Genomic DNA, 23394 nt, shown 5'->3' with positions numbered 1-23394 from the left:
GATACAGTATCGTTGCTTGCGTTTAGCCCTAGGGTGCATGCAATCAACACACAACATGAGCCTTGAAGTCCAAACAGGTGTTTTACCATTGCAGGTTCGGTTTTGGGAACTGTTCTATCGCATCGTTTAAAATATAACCATATCAATTCTTCAAGAATGTTATTCACTGATGGTTCAAGAATCAGCGGATCCACTGGTTTTGACATGTTTAATGAACATCACACTATCTTCCATAAACTTGAAGACCCTTGTTCAGTGTATGTTGCCGAACTGGCTGCAATACAGTAATCGTTCGCTAACTGGTCCTGGTTTAACTGGTCTGCGTTTTAACTGGGCGAACGTTAACTGGTCCTTGGACCAGTTAGAAGGCAGAATTTTGTAAACAATCGACGCCACATTCAAATGGAAAATTTGCTGTGAGGGGCATTCGAATGTAATTTGAATTGTTATGAAAATTTATATTATTTTCGCATGACAAAAACATTGATTAAATTACAGAAAAATTATTTCCTCAAATTATATTTTATATCAGTTGTCACACTCAATGCGAAACTTCCATTGGAATCTTTATGTTTATCCAATTTCATGATCAACGCGAATCAAACAGTTCATTGAAGTTCCCCTCGATTTTATTTGACACATAACATGCCGGACCAGTTAAAACGCAAATGTCGATAACTGGTCCTCCCTTTTCGCCCAGTTAGTGAATGTTTACTGTATATCATGCAATTAAGACCATTGAATCCTTACCACCTGATCATTATTTTATTTTCTCGGATAGGCTTAGCAGTATACAAGCCATTCAGTCCTTGAAACAACAGACGAAAGCATCATATTTTCTTATCGAAATTAGGAATGCATTGAATTTTCTTGTTGATAAAAGTATTCGAATCACTTTCATTTGGATTCCTTCCCATTGCTCTATTCCTGGTAATGAGAAAGCGGATACACTCGCAAAGACGGGTAGTATGCAGGGCACAGTTTTTGAAAGACAAATAGCGTATCGGGAATTCTTCTCCATTTCCCGACAGCAGTCACTCACCAGTTGGCAAAACCAATGGAACAGAGATGTGCTTGGAAGATGGCTATACTCTATTACCCCCAAAGTTTCAACGAAGGCCTGGTTTAAAGGGTTAGATATTGACAGAAATTATATTAGAACTATGTCCAGATTGATGTCCAATCATTTCGCGCTAAATGCGCATCTCTTTCGCATAAGACTTGCTGCTAACAATTGTGGTCAAGGATATCATGACATCGAGCACGTTGTTTGGTCATGTAATGAGTTTTGCAATGAAAGAATCAAACTGGTTGCCGATTTAGAGGCTCAAGGAGTACACTCACGCATTCCAGTTCGCGATACCTTAGCTACTTGCGACCCTAATTTTATGTTACCCATATATATCTTCCTAAGAAGCTATTATTTAGGTCGTTATGATTCTCCTACTCCCACTGTCCATTCTTCCTTCCTTTCCTATTACACAAGCAGAACTTAGTACCCGTTGAGATAAGATCATTACAGGAGCTATTAACATAACAAGGAGGCACTCACTACCAAAGGCTACCATTGCTACATCAACTGGCGATGTAGTTGTTACGACCCACCACCAGACAAGGATAATACCGACGAAGCAACGAAGGAATAAATTATATATTTTTTTTATATTGCACTGTAGTTTTAGCTAATTAGACTAAAGTTGATGATTATGTATTTAATATATGTTCCAATAGTTTTAAAATGTATTGCTTGATGGTGGCTCTTTATCCACTTGAGCCTAATAAAATAAATAAAGGGAAAAAAGGTATCTATGAATGAATATACAGATTCAGTATCTGAAATTTGGCGAAAAATCTGTAAAATACTGAATATTCTGTATGTGTGGTAACCCTGACGACAACTTTGGGGAGAATAAAACCAAAATCGATGTCGATAAATTGAGAAAAATGTTGAAGAATTGTGTTTGCTATTGATATTAACTATTGAAAATATATTGTGTAGGAGTATCCAGATAGATTATATGCAACATTGATGCAACAATTTCGTTAATCCATCAAAAAAAACTTGGTAACTCAATGAGCGTTCAAAATTGAACAGATTTCGTGACTCGAACTAGTTTTCCAATTTGTACCCTCAATATATTCCCGAAGATGTGATCCTACGTCAAAATCATCTTGTCGATACAGATAATTGGGCTGCATACGATGATGAGATGAGAGTTAATGCAAAAATGTTTTCACCACAAGGAATCTCGTTGGGAATTTCAAAAATGTGGATACCGACAAACTATCAACAGAAAAAAACTCACTTTTTGACGCTTTCGCCTAGCGAGGCGAGGAAGCCAATCGTGTTCTGTACGCTCTGTGAAACCTCTTGTATCGCTTGCAGTCTTTCCTTTATCGTTTTTTTCTCCTCCTAAAAATAAAACGCCCACTGTTGGGAGCTTCAATTTTTGATAAGATACCAACCGAATTCACCTTTTCCTTGTCCTCCTCGTCCTCATCGTCACTCGCCACGTCGTACTCATCCGCAGTCGATGGTGAGGATGATCCTGTCAGCCACCGTATCAACCAGTTTCTGCGGTGAACGAATGGGAAGGAAAACAGAAGTTTTATTAGTTAGTCCCGTCTCGTGAATAATTAATTTATTAGTTCCGGACGAAATCTCACTTCAGCAGATACAAAAGGGCTGCCGCCGGGATAGTGGAAATGTCAAACCAAATGCATCCGCAAATCCACAAAACTAGTGCTATGAACGACCGCACCGGAGATTCCCACTCGAAGCAACTCCTGGAGGAAAACGTAACCGAAATGTGATTGAACGCAAATCGTGATGATGACGATGACAATGAATGTGTACTCACTGAATAAATTGTCCCATTTCTATAAAGTACATTATAACCGCTTTCAGTCTAGTAACGTTCCGCAGGAAAAGCTGCCGTTTGAATTTCGCCTCCTGCTGCACCAGTTTCTCCTCCTTTGGCTCGAGCACTCGAAGTGCCGCCCGCAGTTTGTTCCATATCACCGTCATTTCCAGCAGAATCTATACGGATGAAAGCGAGAATATAAATAGTGCAATGTAAATAGTGTGCATTCCAACATCAGTAGATGGTGAATGGGTGAGTTGTTCTAATTGGGTGGGCGATTGAGACAGACATCATGATTTAGATTTACATTAGAAAGCATCGATTTTATTGTTTATAGTTATTAGTTGATATTTAATATAGAGATATATTAAATATCAACTATATTAAATAGAGAACATTTTTTTAAACCGGAACGCGTCGGCTTGATAACTAACCTTCCGTTGTCAATCAAATGATAAGTTTGATTGAGACTCCCTCTAAACAATAGGCCATTAATTATCGCCAACTACTTACAGTCTGTTGGTAATTATTATTAAACGATACATGGTGCTATAAAAGCACGTTTATGGGAGTTCACAAACTATCAGTCAACTGAGTCGTCCCCAAGTGAACTACCATTCACCAGTCAACCAACCAACCAAGCCGAGATGAAGTGTTTCGTGACGATCCTTTCAGTGGCACTGATTGCGGGAGGCGCACTGGCAATCAGCGAGGAGCAACGGGAGGCGGCCCGTCAGATGGCCGCAAAGTGCATGAAGGAAACCGGCGCCACGGAGGAACAGGTTCAACGTCTCCGCAACGGTGACACCTCGAATGCGGACTCGAACACCCAGTGCTTTGTGCACTGTTTCTTCCAGGGTGCAGGGTTCGTTGATTCCAATGGTAACATCCAGGAGGATCATCTGGTTGAGAGGCTGAGCACGCATTACGATCGGGCAACGGCCGAGGAGTTGGTGCAAAGGTGCAGGAATAACAACGGAGCGAATGGGTGCGAGCGTTCGTTCCGGCTGGCTCAGTGCTACATCGATAACCGGGCCAGTTTGATGTGAGGTGGGATTTGATGACGAAGATCGAAAAATGATACGAATAACGGACAATGACCAATAAATGAACACAGCGGGAAAAAATGACTTTCATTTCCGTTTCCAAAGTACAGAGTGCGCCCATAAATATTACGAAAAAGGTTTTTTTTTTCAAATTATATTTATTTATTTAATCCTTTTCCGATTGTTTAGTTAAGTTATTGGCTTATTCAAAGGAGCTAATCGATTTCCCTACAGAACAATGCACAATGGTCCAGGAGATGCATTCAAGTGGAAATTAGCATTTAGAGCTCGACGGTTATTCTCTAGACAAAAACTGTCTTCGACAAAGTTATTACATATGATAGAGCGCTAATTTTCATGTTATCAAAAATAGGGTGACCAAAATTGTCGATGAAATAAAAAATATAACTTTCTTATCTTTCTAGATAGAGGTGAACATAGTTCGACAATGTTGTAGTCCCAGTTATTTGTGACATATTTGTAGAACAGAAGTTTAGAAGTTTTTTTTTCTATCTCTTGAAATAACCGATATAGCACCTTTTTTCTAAGTAGCGTTAGAGTCACCATAAAAACACGGTTTTTATACTCTAACTTTTATATTTCAAATTCTACATACAAACTGTCTTCGAAAGATTTTTAGAACATACTAATACAAACATTTTGCGATGCAGAACTTGTCAATATCTCAACTCCACTAAAAGTTATTGATATTTCTTCCCAGAAAATACGCTCTCTGCAACCATGAACAAAACGGTTTTTTTACTCTAACTTTCATATTTAAAATTCTACATCAAAATTGTCTTCGTACGACTTTTAGAGCTTATCATTACAAATGTTCTGCGATGCAGAATTTGTAAATATCTTAATCCTACCCAAAGTTATTCATGGGGTTTTCACCTAAAAACTCATGATTTCAATTTTAATTTACTTAAATACAAAAAATAACATATCTCCGAAAATCACATACAGCGGTTGTCCGCTAACTGGGCGGATGGTGCAGCCCAGTTATAGAATTCCCCTCGTTAACCGGGCTGACTTTTCAAACGTCAAAAACCATCGAGGGGAACGCCGATGATGCACTCAAAAAATATTAATTTGAAAATATGAAAGCGCAAAATAAAAGCTACACTGAAAGAAATGATTAGTAAATATAACGAACTTTTTGAAAAGTGCAACCAATCTAGTGATTAGGTCGTATGAATAAAAAAAAGTATTTACTTATTCTGCTCGTTTCCAAGTAAAGTAAACTTTCCTAGTATTTACTTGAATCCGTATGAATAAAAGTTTACTTTACTAATTTGATTTTCGAATTCGAACATAGTTTTTACTTTGTCAAACACCTAACAACTGATTGTTTAGGTTTCGTTTCAAAACGTTTTTTTTTTGGACAAAGCGTGAATTCGCGATGAAAAAGAAATAGTGGCGACTTTCAATTAGGGACCATACTTTGGGTCCCTTTCTCGTTAGTGTAATACCTATCATATTAGAAGACACGAAACCAGTTTTCAAATGTTAAAATTTGAATGAATATATTCACATCATGTTATTTAATCACTTAAAACACTTTTTTCCGACTTTTATTTAACCCTTTGTCTATACATTTCCAACATCATTACTGAAACTTTTCATTATAATATAAAGTTGTCTTCAAAAACAATATCGTACAAGATTTTTTCACCACCTGCAAAAATCCGTATGAATAAAAGTTTACTTTACTAATTTGATTTTCGAATTCGAACATAGTTTTTACTTTGTCAAACATCTAACAACTGATTGTTTAGGTTTCGTTTCAAAACGTTTTTTTTTTGGACAAAGCGTGAATTCGCGATGAAAAAGAAATAGTGGCGACTTTCAATTAGGGACCATACTTTGGGTCCCTTTCTCGTTAGTGTAATACCTATCATATTAGAAGACACGAAACCAGTTTTCAAATGTTAAAATTTGAATGAATATATTCACATCATGTTATTTAATCACTTAAAACACTTTTTTCCGACTTTTATTTAACCCTTTGTCTATACATTTCCAACATCATTACTGAAACTTTTCATTATAATATAAAGTTGTCTTCAAAAACAATATCGTACAAGATTTTTTCACCACCTGCAAACAAAAGTGTTTTTCATTTAAACAGAATGCCAAATTGGTACGGGAAGGTTATTTTTCATTCATAATTTAAATTTTAAAAACGTGTTCATTCCGCCTGAAAATCAATCAATTTTTTTACGCTCCCCTAAACTAGTAAACGAAGCTCAATGCCATCAATGCGGATCGTTAACTTGTTTAACTTCAAGCGCAAGATAGCAGCATTAAACATAAATCGGATATGACATCAAAACGAATGATAGTGTTTTCAGATCCAAAGTATGCTCATGAGCATACTTGATAATAACGAAGTAAATACTTGATGAATGCTGTTTTATTCATACGAAATCAGCTAAACATCCATTTTCGAAAAGTAAATACTTTGTTGTTTCTTTTATTCATACCAAACGTAGTAAAAACTTAATCTCACTGCTCGACTGCTCGAATGAAGTAAAGTAAAGGTGAATTTTGTTTTTATTCATACGGCCTATTGTCTACCGTGTTAATTATTGATTTAGTCTAGAAGAAGAAATAGTTAAACATATATGTCAAGCAGCACCATGATTCGAAAGCTGACTATCGGCTACATTTTCCCGGTGAAAATGCACATGTTACAATTATATCAAAACTGTTACCTCCGTATTGCCTAATGCAATGAAAATATTCAATGCGCGCCTCTCTCATCACAGTCTTCAGATATGACACATTCAAGTTTACGTAAGTTAAGTCACCAATCATCCGGCCAGCAACGGACCACCCGCGAAGCAATAACTTATCAACAAACGCCAGACATCGGACTACTCAGCCATCACACATCATACGATCCGGAATTCGAAGATTATAAACAATCCCACGATCCAAGATCAAAATAAACAATTATTTCCCACTTCGCAGAATTTAGCGATAAGGTACATTCAGAATCAGGACACAGAAAGATTATATATAGATGAATCCTAAAGGGTGTGTCACATCAAATTGCATCACGGAAAAAACGCTGTAGAAATTTAATTTTTAGGAATTATATCTTCAGCTTTCGCTTATAATCAGATAAGAGTGTATAGATCACGTTGGCCATGCTTCATTGTCAATTTTTCGTAAATTTGGAAAAATGTCGTCGAACAAAAAAGAGCGTCGTGAATTAATCCTGTGCACTCATTTCGAGAATCCGGAGTTGTCACATCGGGACATCGGTAAGATGCTGGGAATTGTCCAATCCACGGTCAGCAGAGTACTAAAACGATACTTCGAGAACCTAACCATCGACCGGAAGGTGAAGAACGGCAAAAATGGATGCTCCGTCAGTGAAAAAGATCACAAGCGCGTAGTTAAGCAGTTTAGACGTGATCCGAGAAGTTCGGTCCGGGATGTCGCTAATAAGCTGAATTTGTCAAGTTCATTCGTCCAGCGGACCAAGCAGCGGGAGGGCCTGCGTACATACAAGGTTCAGAAGGCTCCTAACCGCGACGAAAGTGCCTACAGAAGCGCTTACTACCACCATTGAAGCAGCACGAGGGCCCGACCATCTTCTGGCCGGATCTCGCTTCGTGCCACTATTCAAAGGACGTGTTGGAGTGGTACGAAGCCAACGGGGTCACCTTCGTGCCAAAGAAATGAACCCGCCCAACGCGCCGGAGCTTCGCCCAATAGAGAAATATTGGGCGATTATGAAGCAGGCCCTCCGGAAGAACCCTAAAGTTGTCAAATCGGAGGCGGACTTCAAGAGAAAATGGATTTCTGTTCAAAAAAAACTACAACCTGATGTTGTACAGAACCTTATGGACGGGGTAAAGAGGAAGGTGCGAGCATACGGGCTTGGGCTCGAAGTATGAATAAAAAGAAAATGCCAAAAGTTGTTTAATAGTTTTTATTTTACTGTCTGAAATTTTCAAAAGGATCGGTCTACTGGGCGAATTTCTACAGCGTTTTTTCCGTGATGCAATTTGATGTGACACACCCTTTAAGATTCCATGTTTAGTTATTTAGTGAAAGTGAATGAAGGCACATTGGTGCCAAAAGTATTTTTTTAACCGAACTCCGTAAGGAAGTATTAACTCGTATGCTATCGAGTAAAATAGACTAACCTCTGGTTGGGATGCCCATTGAATCTGACATTCATTTTACATACCACAGCATACATTAAATCGTTTAAATTGGCATATTAGAAGTTTATATGCATAAAGTGAGATCGATTAAAAATCATATACAATGTCCATCAAAGGATATATTGTTTACATTTAATATCGTATAAAATGCAAACACCACTATTTTATTTATCACTAAAGGTTAAGTCTAAATTCGGCAAACATCAGTTTGATGCTATACACTATCGTAAAATCGATCTATACGGAATCGTTTATGCATATCAGGTTGATGCAGTTTGTAATTCGCAACATATTAATGCATTAAAGTTAAATCGTATAACTTTTGCATAGGCTAGGTCGCATACAAATTCGTATCAAATAGCAATCGTATAAAATATCAATCAATGGATGCATCGTGTATATCCGAAATCGTATACAATGCCTAAACACGATTTCCTATATCCTTGATGGAGTCGTATATCGGGATAACGATCATCATAGTATTGCGATATGCAGTATTATATACACACATTCTATTCAGTTTATAGGGCATCGTCGAGTTAAATCGCATATCAGTGTAAAAATCATCGTATATCGTTATATACGGTGACCTATCGTACACACGAGACTGTCCTGCAGGCTTACGATACTGTGTTCCGTCTTGCGTTCCACCATTCGGTAGCGCATCGCATGCAGCATTTATGCGTGCTATCGTACCTCTCTCACGTAGGCCACTTGGTACCGTACCATGCGCGTTATCGTATGCCCCTCTTACGCAGGCTGCAATACTGTGCTCCGCCTTGCTTCCAACATCCGTGACCACATTGGATGCAACCATCATGCTCTCGTTCGTACGGAACCATCAAACACAGAGTAAAAACTTTTACAACGTCCTGATACATCGTTTATATCCCCATTATATTCGCCATTTGATTTTTTTCTATGCCAATATTGATTTATTCTTCTTCTTCTTTTTGGCTTTAAGAGGGTTTAAACTTTACAGTTCATTCTAGTATTTATTTATTTGTATATGTATTTGTGTTTGTTGTTGTCTGACAAGTAGGTATATGTCAGTTAGGTGCATCATATACCACCCAAAATATTGGATAAATGATGATGTATATACGCTGGTTATACGATATAATGTTTGCTGGGTTCTTCAATAAGTCATTAGCAGGTCCACTTCATCTATTACACAAATATTGTGCCAGCGAAATTCTTCCAAATCTTGTGCTAATCAAACACTCTAGACGGCGCCGGAAACAAACTACCAGCACCAACTCGCCAATCATTCAGCAGAAAAATACTTCGAGCGTGGAAGTGAACCCATCTGCAAATTGTGCCAGAATAAACAAGTGCCCAAGTTCGAAAAGTCTCGGACCATCGCCACACAGTTAATTGGCACCAAGTTCCGATTTTCTGCTTCTCAAATTAATCGATTACATTTTGTATGTTGAAATTTTATTTGATGGAAATAGATGAACAAAACATAACCTTTTTTGTCATTATTTCAAGAACTGAACATACAATAACAATACAAAAGCAACCTTATATTGATAAATTGTACGTTGGTCCAAAGTCCTGAAAGCTGGATCAATATTGAGCCGATATTCTTCTATAAATGTTGACAGTTGTATTACCATTTACTCACGTAGAATGTACGAATAGTTAGTGCGGTAGAAAATGAGTATCGAATTGGTACTAGTCAGAATGAAATTTGTTATATAAATATGTACTAATTATTTCTTTCAGTGCATTGATAATTATAGATCTGTGATGCATTGGAGTACCCCGCACCAAGGTTGTTGTTTATGTTATATTTGACGTTTAACTGATTTTTAACTGGGTACAGCCCATTTAGCGAGCGCCCGATTGAAAGGCAGCCCAGTAAGTGAACAAGCGCTGTATTATATAAAGTGAAATTTGTTCTTTCAAATTCCGTCAACAAACACTTTTTATGTTTGCCCCAGAAAGAATGACAAGCAATTGAAGAGAGCGTATTTTTTGGGAATAAATATCAATAACTTTGAGTGAAGTTGAGATATTGACAAGTACTGCATCGCAAAATGTTTGTATTAGTATGTTCTAAAAATCTTTCGAAGACAGTTTGTACGTAGAATTTGAAATATAAAAGTTAGAGTTTAAAAACCGTTTTTTTCATGGTGACCCTAACGCAACTTAGAAAAAAGGTGCTATATCGGTTATTTCAAGAGATAGAAAAAAAAACTTTGTTCTACAAACATGTCTCAAATAACTGGAACTACAACATTGTCGAACTATGTTTACCTCTATCTTTAAAGATAAGAATGTTATATTTTTTATTTCATCGACAAATTTGACCTTTACCGAAGGAAGCATCTGAGTATATCAATATACACGTAGAGAATTTATTATGCGGAAGATTGTGATCAAACTTTATCATGCAACATCCGCACATCTTTTTCAAAACATAGTTTTTTGCCACTTCGAATATGCCAAAGTTCGTACCAACGAGAGTGTTTTTGCGGAGAGTGTTACTTCATTACTCCAATATGAAGAAAAAAATTATAGGAGGTTGTGTTCAAGACACGACCGCATTATTGACGTAGAGCTACGCTGTAGTTTGATTCAAGTCGCTTGTTTATAACTGCGCATATTATTTTATATTGTTACGAAAATTTAGAAATAACCATTCTACCAGTTTGAAATGTATCCCCCTTGAAATGTTTTTTATTGTAGAATCATTTGACGATTATTGTTTGATGATTCATTCTTGTGCTCGCAGAACAATACATGCTCGAGATAAGCGCAGCTGTCATCCTTAGTGGAGAAAGCATTGCTACTGGCAAGCGAAACCAAATCACATACAACATTTCAGAGCGACATTTACTTTCTTGGTGACTAAATAAACGAAATAAACTCTATCTGTTAATCTCAACAACCTCGAAAAGAGTAGCATTGCTTCATTATGATCAAGATTAGCGCAAATGCGTTGCTCGTCGATAAGTTGCTCGATATTGACAGCTCTGTTCGGGAATGCACACAAACGGACAGAACAAATGTATGAGGAAATGGGAATGCTACCAATTTTCATTAACTAAAACCATATACAGTCTATGGGATTATAATGTATAGCATATCACACAAATCTTAGGGAATTTCTAATTGTTCTGGTATGTAAATCGCCAAAATCCGTTCGCGGCAAAAATAGTTATTAACGTTAACTTTATTTCATAAAAACGTGACCTGTTTTCTGATTTGGCACCCTTAATGAAAGACGAAGTTCTACGTCAAAAGCTGCGGAAAGTCATCGCATTTTGGTGGAAGTGTATGGTGTCCGTCAAAAACGCAACAAGAACTTGCAGATTCATTTGGAGTAGCTCAGCAAACCATATCCGATCGTTTAAAAGCAATGGGAACGATTCGAAAGATAGGACATTGGGTGCAGTATGGATTGAAGCCACGAGACGTCGAACGCCGTATTTTCACGTGCGAACAACTGCTCCAACGGCATAAAAGAAAGGTTTTTTTTTTACATCGAATCGCTAGTGGCGATGAAAAGTGGGTCCATTACGACAATCCTAAACGTCGGGCAACGTATGAATACCCCGGCCATGCATCACGGTCGCGCGGAATATTCACGGTCTGAAGGTTATGCTGTCTTTTCCAATTTTGATGAAGTCAAAAATTGGATCGATACGTGTTTTAGCCGACAAACCGGCCGATTATTTCCACAAAGGGATCCGTGAATTGCCAGAAAGATGGGAAAAAGTTGTGACTAGCGATGGGCAATACTTTGAATATTAAATTTGTAACCATTTTTGCAGAATAAAGCATTAATTTTTGAAAAACAACCAAGAAACTTACCGGTACTTCTATTACAAGATTACAACGAAATACTGCTAAAGTTGTGCGATGTTTGGGACTAATGACCGACGATACATTTTCACTTCTTTTTTATTGGCACACTCTGTATTGTTTTTCAAGTTACATTACAAAATCTTCTAAATCTTTGGATATGCGATGGAGTCCTACAGTTCTCATCATCTTGCATAAGAACGGATTTTAATGTCGAAGTTCTGTGGTGGGGTCCGAAATTTTACAAAGTAGTATATTGTAGTATATACATAACTTGGTATTTTGATGGCTTACTGAGAGGAGAAGATACACTGTTCGCTAAAATTCTACTTTCATGTTGTGCATTTTGGAAGATAATCGTCAAGGTGCTACATCGAAAAAAAAATCTGACAACTTGTATTGTAGAACTAATTTTTTGACGTAGGATTACGTCCAACCTTTCAATATAAGGGCCCATTTTAACGTTTCGGATGAAGATAGTGTATAGATTTAGGGCGTTAATGTATCTTTAATTGATGCATGAATTTTGCTTTCGAATACTCAAATTAATAGGGAATATATCTAGCATTTTTTGCATAAGACATATATATTGGAAGGCGGATAGGTCGTGTCATGGAAATAGAAATTAATGCATCATTAACACTGACATTACACAGACTCCCATCTTTCAAGTTTATACTAGCGCATACCTGTAAAGTAGTACTCAACTGTGAAACATTTGAGTGATCCTCACAAGTCACTTATCTTGGCATAACTATTGATTCCCAACTACTTCTTTCATCAGGTGAATAAAGTTTTGTTCAGAAGCACATATTGCCACAAACTTAGACTCTCCAGACCCGAAAAAATTTACCGTCTATAAACAAATCGTTTCCCCAGCAATATTTTCCGGTTCCCGATGTGGGATTCCTGTGCGACAATGCACCGTAATAAAGTTCAATAAAATCAGAACAGTCTCTCTGAATGATCTTAAGTGTGCCATGTGGAATAAGAGGGGCTAATTTGCGTTATTTATCTGAAATTAAAAACGTTGAAGCAAAATTGCTAAACTTTAGGACCATCTTTTTTTTGCTAACCGAAGTAGGAACTCTAGGTTCCATTTTATTGAAATTTTATGTTGAAGTTCTCCCTTTTGTATATAGTAGTTATAAGACGTAAATATTACAAGTAAGTATTAGTTACAGTTGCGCAAACACCCAAAAAATAGAAGATAAAATGAGGAAATGCTGTTTGACTTGAGCTGAATGTAAACTACGTAAATACCTGAAAATTTGTTAATCAAATTGAACTTAAGGTAAGTAAGTTACTTCTCACTTCAGTTTCACTCTAGACAGCGATCAGCCAACTCCATATGTTGATGTTGAGAGTTAATTTGGAAATATTGCTGCTGTGCCGATTACTCGCACCGCTCAGTGGAAGCAGACTTGCAAACATTAATTTTCAAAAATCAGGAGGAAATTGAATAATTGTGGAAATTTCTTCAGATCGAAGTACAATAGTTTTGAATTGAATTTAACCGGGCAAACGTATGCGGCTAAAGGATGGTGTCATATGTTTCAAATTAACCGGGCAATCAGTGGAACACAGGTTTTCTGTGCGGGAGATTGCCGCTTCCGACGGCGGGTCGGCGATCGACTTGGATCGCGTCATCTCGCCTCGATTCCTTATTCTCGCTAAATGGGGACGCTTCACATGATGTTTTTCCCGGGCCACAATATTCCGAGCCCACTTGTGACATTACACTTTTTCTGAGCGGTTGTTTCTGTTGCAGTTGTTTTCTGGGGCGATTTTTCTTATGAAAACTATTATAACAGTTGTCATTTCCACCCAAAAAAAAAAACTTTGCAATAAAATACAGATCATTTTCATTCAGATAAAGTAAAATGTAAAGAATCTGGATCATTTCAGAAAAATCAGGCAAAATTGAGTGTTTGTCAGAATATCAGGGAACGTGTATATAAATATTCTGAAAAATCAAGAAGGCTGGTATCTCTGTGTGCAAGCATTTGTGCAATGAAATATGTGTTTGATAAATAGAATAAATTACTGTACTATAGAATATGTTTGTTGTTTCTCTTTTCTTCTTTGAGAGTTGATATATATGTATATGTCACGTTGCATCGAGAGGTATGAATTGTGTGCTCTGTGGTTCAAATTTTTAGCAGTAATTATGATTCGGCAGTTATAGAGTAGTGTGGGGAAAAGGTCCGCATTGGTCTTTTCGAAGCAAACGAGCATAAAAATTTGACAACAGTGTATTCGTTTGATACATTATTATACCAGTAGCTTACACATATAAACAAGATATATTTCATCAAAGTGGCAAAAAGTTATGAGGTAAACAGAGTTTTGCGATGTTTTGATCAAATTTTTTCAGTTTTGGAGATGATGATTTGCTTACCTAAAATAACTGTAAATTTCGGAACTACCCTGTCGAAGAAACCTTCATTCTATAGTAGATGATAGAGCGTATTGGTTTTTTTGAAAAAATTCAAGAGCTTTTTCTAAAAATTCGATTAGTTAAAAAAAATGGGTGGGTTATATCTATGATATAACCGCAAGGTTGACGTGGGACTATCTTAGCGTAGCAATCATTTGTTTGTATTGATTAAATTTTTGATTAAATGAAACAATTCCAGAATTCAATCAAATTCAATATATTTGCTTTGTGAGTAAAAAGATTGTATAATTCCATATAAGGTCAATTCATGCATTGTGATAGATTATGTTCTTCGTTACAAGTAAATAATGTAAATACAAAACAAGTAAATTTAATGACAATCCTTTTACGTTTGGTATGATGCCTAGGACAAAACATGTGAACGGAAGAATTATCAAACGATTATTTTATTTTACGTTTCCTTCTGAAGTTTGCATCTCTCAAGTGTACGTATTTCTCGAACCGCGAATTTGCTTAATTTGATGAACTTCAGGCACTCAGTTTCGATTTTGACATTATACGTCGAACGCATATTGTTTAATCAATAGGCGTCATCGCAGCAATTGGTTATCAACATCTTGCCTAATCATCAAATAGTATGCGTAAGAATTCAGTGAGCAGAAAATATGGAGACATATCCTTCAATGTAATCTTGAATAAACGAGCCAAAGCGTGGTGTTCGTACCCGCTTTTGTAATCCGTGTTAGGAAAACACTTTTCGGAGTGAAAAAAAACATGCGAGTGCCGAAGTACCCCCGGAAGACCGTTTTAAGGAAGCATATTCTAGTTTGCACAAAGGCCAGTACAAAAAGTACTCGCAGCATGCATTTTTTTGCTGAGCCGATTCCCACAGACATCTTGGTTTTCAAGTCTGTGTTAGACAAACACATTTCAGTCGGAACAAAAATGCCCCCGACTTGCATGAATTTGAAATGCCAATTTCCCTAAGCTTCATGTATTTGAAGTCTGTGTTAGGGAAACACATTTAAGTCGGAACAAAAATACCCCCGACTTTCATGAATTTGCAATGCCGATTTCCCCAAGGCTGCTTGGTTTTGATGGCTGTGTTAGGGAAACTGTAGATCGGGCCAATCAAAATGAGGCAGTTAGGACGTTTAGATAACGCTTAACATTTTACAGTTACTCAATTGTTTATCTAATGAAAAATAACATTTTATTAATTGCGATAGAAGCGTAGAAATATTCCCTATCAATTAATGCAAACATCTTTCCGATCCAGTAAGAAATGTTCGAGTTATAAGCATTTGGAATCTTTCATTTTTTCCTGCATGTTCTGTGTTTAGGTTTTCATTTTATCCCCCATATACTCCGGTTAGACGTAGTCCCACGTCAAAAATGCTTGTGGGGCAAAGGTGCGCAGTGGCTGTGGGATAAAAGTTCGCACTAGCGTTTTGCTCTGAAAAAATGTGAGCAGTCTGATAATTTGGCGGACCACTGCAGGGCACTGGACAATGCTTTATATGGTGTGACTTTGAAAGATTTACGGCGTCTGGCGTTTGATTTTGCGGAAGCCAACAACCTCTAGCACGAATTCAACCAAGTTGCAAAACTGGCAGGAAGAGATTGGGATTCTAGCTTCATGAAGAACCATCGTCTGTCTCATAGAACCCCACAACAGCACAACGAAGCAACAGCTCTCCAAAGCAAAGCGTCGGTATCCTCAGAATCGAAATCCAAGATGAAGAGTATAAATAAAGAACTGCTTAAAAACAATTCAAAGTGAATTGAAAACGAAAAATGTTTTTATTTTCATCATGCATTCAATTCAATAACGGTTATGTTTCGTTTGTGTTTATGTTTTCACAATGAACTTCAAATGAATATTGTTTTTTTTTCAACAATGAGTTTCAAATAAAACAAGCGAAGGTAACTATGTATTTATAAAAATGATCTATATAAATAAGAATGATATGGTGTCCGTTCCTCACAATTTAACTCAATAACGGAGCAACGTATTCAAACAGTCAGTATCAGGACTGATGCGTCTTAGTCTGCATCAGGTTTATATGTCAAAAAAGAAATTATATACCACGAATGTAGATTACGTACATAAAAATAATTTCTGTGGAAACTTGAGTGTTCGAAATGATTTATATCAATATATCAATTATGGGTGGGACGAAGTTCGCCGGGTCGACTTGTTTGTTAATAAAAACGAATTCTGTTTCAAATGTTGGACATTTTCGGATACCTTATATTGTCAGTCTCCTGCCTCCCAATTTCCACGTATTATGTTCGACTACAACACCCACTCTTATCCAGCCATAAGAACACAGAACACCCCCCCTCCTGCCTACTGGACGGTGCCTACACTCTCCAGCAATGATGCTTATCCCGCTTCTGATGATAAAACATTTATTTTTGGTATAAATTACCTCAGAAGTTCAATTCACTTTTGCCCCGTACGGTGCGCACCTTTGCCCCCACTATGGGGTAAAAGCACGCATTTGTCATTTTGTATTAAAATTGGTTTTTGTCTAACTACAAACAAAACTCGAGAAATTCTTGTACTACGTTTCGATGGTAATATATAGTTACAATTTGGTAAGCAAACTGAATTCTATTTGCTTTTATTTCAAGAGTTATTGGACGAAAACAGTTAGGTGCGAACCTTTGTCCCGCTTTACTCTACAGCTAGCAACAGTCGTCGGCGGTGGCGAGGGCTTCTAATAAGGCCTTTCCCAAATTTGAGAGTTTAGAATACCTTTTCTAACTTGGCTTTCAAAATCGAATCAAAAATCGAAATCAAAAATCTAAATTTATTTCTTTATAAAATGCATAAAAAGAATTGAAGGTTCGCTTGAATTTTCGGCGCTTCGAAGCGTCTTTTTTAATATTTTTATTATGTCTCACTCCTTGAATTGCAAATATTTCGGTACAGATTTTTGAAAGAAAACGTACTGGTGAAAAAGATTTTTACCCCTTCCAGTACAAATGTAAATATCACAACACTGGGAACAACCCACTTTCGTTGATAACAATAACGTCACGTTCTCAACGTTCATAGCGACGATGATGAAACAAAATGGCAAATGATAGAATGATCATTATTTGTGTAGTAACCCTTCGAATAATATTTTTTTTGCAATCAATAATCGTTTAAGCGATTACCGATTACCGGACATCACTAGTTTCATCACTAGAATGTGAAATTTTGAAATATCCCTGATGCGAGCGCATCTTGTTTTTATGTTGATCACTGTATATTAGAGTGCCAGTGCAGATGGTTTCCTCGAAAGACAGAAAAAACGAAAGCATGTGGATTTTGCTCCAGTGTATTTTCCTTCACAGAAAACATTTGAACTACTTTTGATGACGTTTAACTAACAAAATATCGAGTCAAGTTCTGTTCTCCTGTTCTCCATACGGTCGTCACGAGCCCGTACTTGTTCTGCGTGGCCGTCCCGATCCGCATTTCATTCCATTTTCTTTTGTGCCCATACGGTCGTCCCGAGCCGTACCCGTTTGTGCGGTTGTCTCGATTCGCGATTTTATTCTACAATTTCATTTTTTTTCCGCGGGATAATCGGGGACCGCTAGAAGCCGAACGGTGACTGCCCACTTGATGGCTAAACTGACGACGCCCGTGTTGCAAGAACTGGGCATGCCACACAGATATGAATGAAGAATATTTACTAGGGTGTTTATTTCCATTTTAGGGTGGTCCGAAAAATAATTTTCTCCCCTTTTTCCCAGAATAATTTTTTTTCCAAAAATTCATTTTGAACTTTTCGACCGATTCAGATGATCGACATATCAAATTTAATCCAATTAGTAAGTCTTCTTTGAAAATATATTACACTTGTAAAAAATTTGGATTTTTTTTTCGTTGATTGTACAGTAGAATCCTTTCATTATGACTCCGTTTATATTGACCAACCGCTTATTATGACATAATTACATAACTATGTTTGGTTTCATTTAAAATTCTTTGTTAGAAACAGTCGGATATAATGACTTCTTTTGCAGTGACATGTTGCTTGTCATGATCCTTTTTTAGTAAGTAAGGTCCGGTTATAATGACCGACACTTTTTCACAAAACTCTTTGTATAACGTCCGCTTAGTATGACGTGTTTGTCAATTCCCTTCGATGTCATTATAAACGGAATCAACTGTATTTGTTTTTTCATAGTTTACATAGTTTAGAGAAAGAGGGCGCTATATTTTTTTACATTTTTTCTTGAAAGTTTTTGTCTTTTTACATAACATAAAGGGTGTGTCACATCAAATTGCATCACGGAAAAAACGCTGTAGAAATTTAATTTTTAGGAATTATATTTTCAGCTTTCGCTTATAATCCGATAAGAGTGTATAGATCACGTTGGCCATGCTTCACTGTCAATTTTTCGTAAATTTGGAAAAATGTCGTCGAACGAAAAAGAGCGTCGTGAATTAATCCTGTGCACTCATTTCGAGAATCCGGAGTTGTCACATCGGGACATCGGTAAGATGCTGGGAATCGTCCAATCCACGGTCAGCAGAGTACTAAAACGATACTTCGAGAACCTAACCATCGACCGGAAGGTGAAAAACGGCAAAAATGGATGCTCCGTCAGTGAAAAAGATCACAAGCGCATAGTTAAGCAGTGTAGACGTGATCCGAGAAGTTCGGTCAGGGATGTCGCCAATAAGCTGAATTTGTCAAGTTCATTCGTCCAGCGGACCAAGCAGCGGGAGGGTCTGCGTACATACAAGGTTCAGAAGGCTCTTAACCGCGATGAAAGGCAAAACATGGTGGGGAAGACTCGAGCCCGGAAGCTGTACACCGAAATGCTGACGAAGCCGCATTGCCTGGTAATGGACGACGAAACCTACGTCAAAGCGGACTTTCGTCAGCTGCCGGGCCTGTTGTTCTTCTCCGCAGAGGACAAATTCAGCGTTCCGGAGGAGATTCGCAAGCAGAAACTATCCAAGTTTGCCAAAAAGTACATGGTGTGGCAAGCGATCTGCTCTTGCGGAAAGCGGAGCGCCCCCTTCGTGATGACCGGCACGGTAAACGGGCAGGTTTACCTTAAGGAGTGCCTACAGAAGCGCTTACTACCACTATTGAAGCAGCACGAGGGCCCGACCATCTTCTGGCCGGATCTCACTTCGTGCCACTATTCAAAGGACATGTTGGAGTGGTACGAAGCCAACGGGGTCACCTTCGTGCCAAAGGGAATGAACCCGCCCAACGCGCCGGAGCTTCGCCCAATTGAGAAATATTGGGCGATTATGTAGCAGGCCCTCCGCAAGAACCCAAAAGTTGTCAAATCGGAGGCGGACTTCAAGAGAAAATGGATTTCTGTTAAAAAAAAACTACAACCTGACGTTGTACAGAACCTTATGGACGGGGTAAAGAGGAAGGTGCGAGCGTACGGGCTTGGGCTCGTATATGAATAAAAAGAAAATGCCAAAAGTTGTTTAATAGTTTTTATTTAACTGTCTAAAATTTTCAAAAGGATCGGTCTACTGGGCGAATTTCTACAGCGTTTTTTCCGTGATGCAATTTGATGTGACACACCCTTTATCCAAGAATATGTAAGGTGCTTTTTTTCGTTTTTGAGTTCTAATTTTTCAAAATTACCATGTTTTCAGTCTATGTTCAATATCTATATACGACTAAACCAGCATACGACTACATTGATTTCTAGCGACTGTAACATGGTCACATTATCAATACTCATGTAAGCTGGGCGGAGAGGGCGGAGTCATACTAACACTTCATCAATAGAACACTGCCATAGTGGGCATGATTGTTCCGATGATAACAAAAAGTTGGACAATAGTTTTCGATACACTTGAGTATTGCGTAAATTTAAACTGACAACCTTCCCATTCGTCCATAATGAATATTCATAACTCATTAGCATCCCATCATTGGCCTACGGAACCTACCTGGGGTTGGGTTCCCTTCGCCCGGGTGTACATCTTCTTGTCCTTCAGCGTGTACCACCGCTTCTCGCCGTTTCGTATCCGCAGCAGAGGAATCACCACCCGGCCCAGGAACTCCACCTTGTGGTCCCGATCCTCGTCGAAAACGGTAATTTCCAGCACCGATGACATGTCTTTTACATTACTGCAATTAATACACAGAGAGAGAGAGACAGGAGCAAAGAAAAAAAGAGAAACACCCCCGGTGGGATTCGCCCATTAAAATGTTGCCATTTGCCATTTCCGATGCTGCTGTTGAGCAACGCCGTGTCAATTATTGTTATCAGTCGAAAAGCTAGTTTTGAAAGGCTAGTGAAAGATTGCTTGCGAAACTTACAACGTGAAGATTTTGTTCCAATTGGGTGTTAACGTTTTATACTCGGTTTGGGTTTGCAATCTAGCGTTGATTAGCTCTAGCACTACGAATGGATCTGACTTGCCTCCGATATCTGCCGCTGCCAGACCGGTTGCCCCAAACACCTTCACTGTGAGGTGGCCCACATCACGCATATTCTGCAGCGAACGATGCCATGTCTATCGGATTTGGGATTAATTAGAAACCGAAGCGACACATATTTGGGAAACACGTTGTGTACTCACGTATCGCTTCTGCAATGCAGCCCTCTCCTTTGAGTCCTCTCTGTACGACGTCAGATCGGTTATCGTCTCCGAGGCGGTCGTCCCGCTGATGGTTAGCATGAGATGCACCTCACCGGGGCATTCCTCCAGCGGTTGCCAGATGCTGTGTGTGCGTTCCCGTGGAAGACTTCGTAAATCGATTGTGCACTTGCCGTAGGTATTGTACTTCCCGCAGACGACCAGCTCCAGCAGCTGGTCGTCGTCGAATAGGTGGAGATCGAGCTGCTCCAACCATCGCGCCCGGTATGAGGTTTTGCTTTTGTATTTTTCGTTGCCTAATCTGGTGAGGATATCGAATCGATGAACATTTCATTACGCGAATTACTGTTTTGGCTCAAATTCCGAACATATTCAAATGTAAATTTATTTTACTTTAATGTTCTTAATAATTCAATTATGGAAACCCTGACATTCTTTGGGGAATACACTTCATTCTAACATCATTTACAGATATAGATACAGTCAATAATTTATAATACTAAACATTTGCAAAAAAGTGACTGTCGGTGAGGAAATGTTTCCGTTAGTAAATTCCGTAAAAACCAAGCATAGTTAATTTTTCAGTTTTTGTAGTTTTTTAACCATTTTTTGCTATTTTTTAAAGTATTAATCTGCTATAAATGGATGAACAAATGATTTTTTATGCAGAAATCTTCATTAAAATTAGTATTAAAGTAGTGCTCGGAATTTAAATAAAGTTTCGACGTATGATTCAAATCCCAAACAGTAGATGTTTGAAGACATTATTTTCAGACAAATACAACAATTGCTCACAAATTGGAATACAAGGACAGTCCATATCTGGAGCAAACATATAGGAAGACCTAACATCACTTGCAAATAATAAGCTCTTTCCTTGCAAAACCAAGGTCGCGTGCGCATACCAACGAAAGTAAAATTGAATTTCCTGGTCAGGCTTTCAACTAAGACCACGATAACAAAAACGGATTCCTGAAGTAACAGGTCGGACTTGATTATATACAGACTGGATTATATATGATTTGATTATATACAATTTTGGACTCCATCATGTACAGTTTGAAAAAAAAAGTTTTATATTTAAAATATATTTTTTTAATAATTAATTATTAATAATTTTTTAAAATCTGAATATTGACATAATAAAACCCATACTGTTTTCAACAACTGTTAGAAATTTGATCCTGGGCAGGAGAAAAATATTTTTTTATGACATTTAAAAATTTGAACGTTTTATTTTTTTTGTTTTATACAAATGTCTAATTCGAAAAATAAAATACCTACAAAACTTTCGCCAAAGGATGAACTGTAGGAAATTATTTAGATTTTCATGAGAATTTTTTTAAATCACACTGAAGAAAAATATTTCAAAAATTGAAATTCATTTTTCTTAACGTATTTTTAAATTCTAAAAAATATATGAATAGTTCTTGTCGCCTCAAGGATCACGGTTGCAAAGCGAGATCCATTGCATAGGCATAGAGCGTGTGGATAGACCGCACTCTATCATATACGAACGGTAAAATAAACAATGAACAGACAACAAAGTTTAGACATCGCGGAGCTTATCCCCATATAAATGATGAAAGAAATCCCGAACAGCTCGCTTGAGCGATAAAATTGTTTATACGAAGGACGGAAAAAGGCATAAAAATTACTTAAGATTTATGACCCCGAAGAGGTAACAGAAATTTGAATTACTCCCTTTGTTTGCCAGAACGATTTATGACTGGGGCAAGTATAATCATATTTGAGCTCGGCTAGCCAGCAATAAAAATGACGTTACTCCTGAGTGCGACTTCCCTCGTTTGCCCGTCTGTTTAGGTTTAGAATAAACAATTGTTTTTTTTTTCATTTCTTAGCCACGCCCTTCTGGCTCCTGGAAGAATAATGTTGTACTCGTAAAATTTTGGTGTGTAAATTCTCGCGTTTGACATGTTTTTGCATAACTCGAAAACTAGTCAAGCAAATGGAGTCAAATTTGGCATGTGAAGATTTTAGGGGGCACGAAATGTTTCTAAGGTGATAAGACCCTCCTCCCCCCCCCTCTCTAAGAGGAGAAGAGGGAAGGGGTCTGTCTTTATTCTATCATGTTCTCTGAATCAAACATTTATTTCATGTAACGGAGAAACATGCTACAGGAAAACTTCGATATAACGTACCCTCGTTATAACGTACCCTCGATATAACGTCACTCGATATAACGTACACATTATCAAAGTCCAAAAAATAATTTTTTGAATATTTTTTTTCTGAAAGAACAATACATTATCTGTATTTGGATACTAAAGCTTGTGTTGTAACTTTAACCAATCCCGCAATACAACTGTTTTGTGATTCCGAATTCTAAATGAATCAAACTTCAATCAACAGAACGATGTTAAACATCATGTGAAAAGTTGGCTTCGTCTTCTAATTGAATTTATTCATCAACCTTACTCCAACAGCAACACAATAAAGTAATATGAGCTATGTTCCAGAGTTCTTT

At 37.7% G+C, this 23394-nt stretch overlaps 2 protein-coding genes across 10 annotated transcripts in view; one reads left to right on the top strand and one right to left on the bottom strand.

Moving 5' to 3' along the window:
- LOC129764655 (multiple C2 and transmembrane domain-containing protein) overlaps positions 1-23394 on the bottom strand; it is a 207601-nt gene that overhangs the window by 23990 nt on the left and 160217 nt on the right. For all 9 annotated transcript variants that reach the window (XM_055763957.1, XM_055763955.1, XM_055763956.1 and 6 more), the window contains exons 8-14: positions 20889-21207; positions 20626-20822; positions 20253-20433; positions 2862-3040; positions 2668-2787; positions 2476-2575; positions 2307-2413 (exon numbers count right to left, since the gene is read on the bottom strand). In XM_055763957.1, coding sequence (XP_055619932.1) covers positions 2307-2413; positions 2476-2575; positions 2668-2787; positions 2862-3040; positions 20253-20433; positions 20626-20822; positions 20889-21207 — 1203 coding nt within the window. The remainder of the gene's footprint in view (positions 1-2306; positions 2414-2475; positions 2576-2667; positions 2788-2861; positions 3041-20252; positions 20434-20625; positions 20823-20888; positions 21208-23394) is intronic.
- LOC129764656 (general odorant-binding protein 56a-like) lies at positions 3426-4292 on the top strand. The gene has a single exon (XM_055763962.1). It carries the CDS (start codon positions 3512-3514, stop codon positions 3911-3913), a length of 402 nt encoding a protein of 133 aa, XP_055619937.1. The 5' UTR covers positions 3426-3511; the 3' UTR covers positions 3914-4292.

The sequence above is a fragment of the Toxorhynchites rutilus genome, chromosome 2 (genome assembly GCF_029784135.1).
Source record: "Toxorhynchites rutilus septentrionalis strain SRP chromosome 2, ASM2978413v1, whole genome shotgun sequence".
NCBI classification, from domain to species: domain Eukaryota; kingdom Metazoa; phylum Arthropoda; class Insecta; order Diptera; family Culicidae; genus Toxorhynchites; species Toxorhynchites rutilus.
This window is presented reverse-complemented; position numbering and strand designations above follow the sequence as displayed.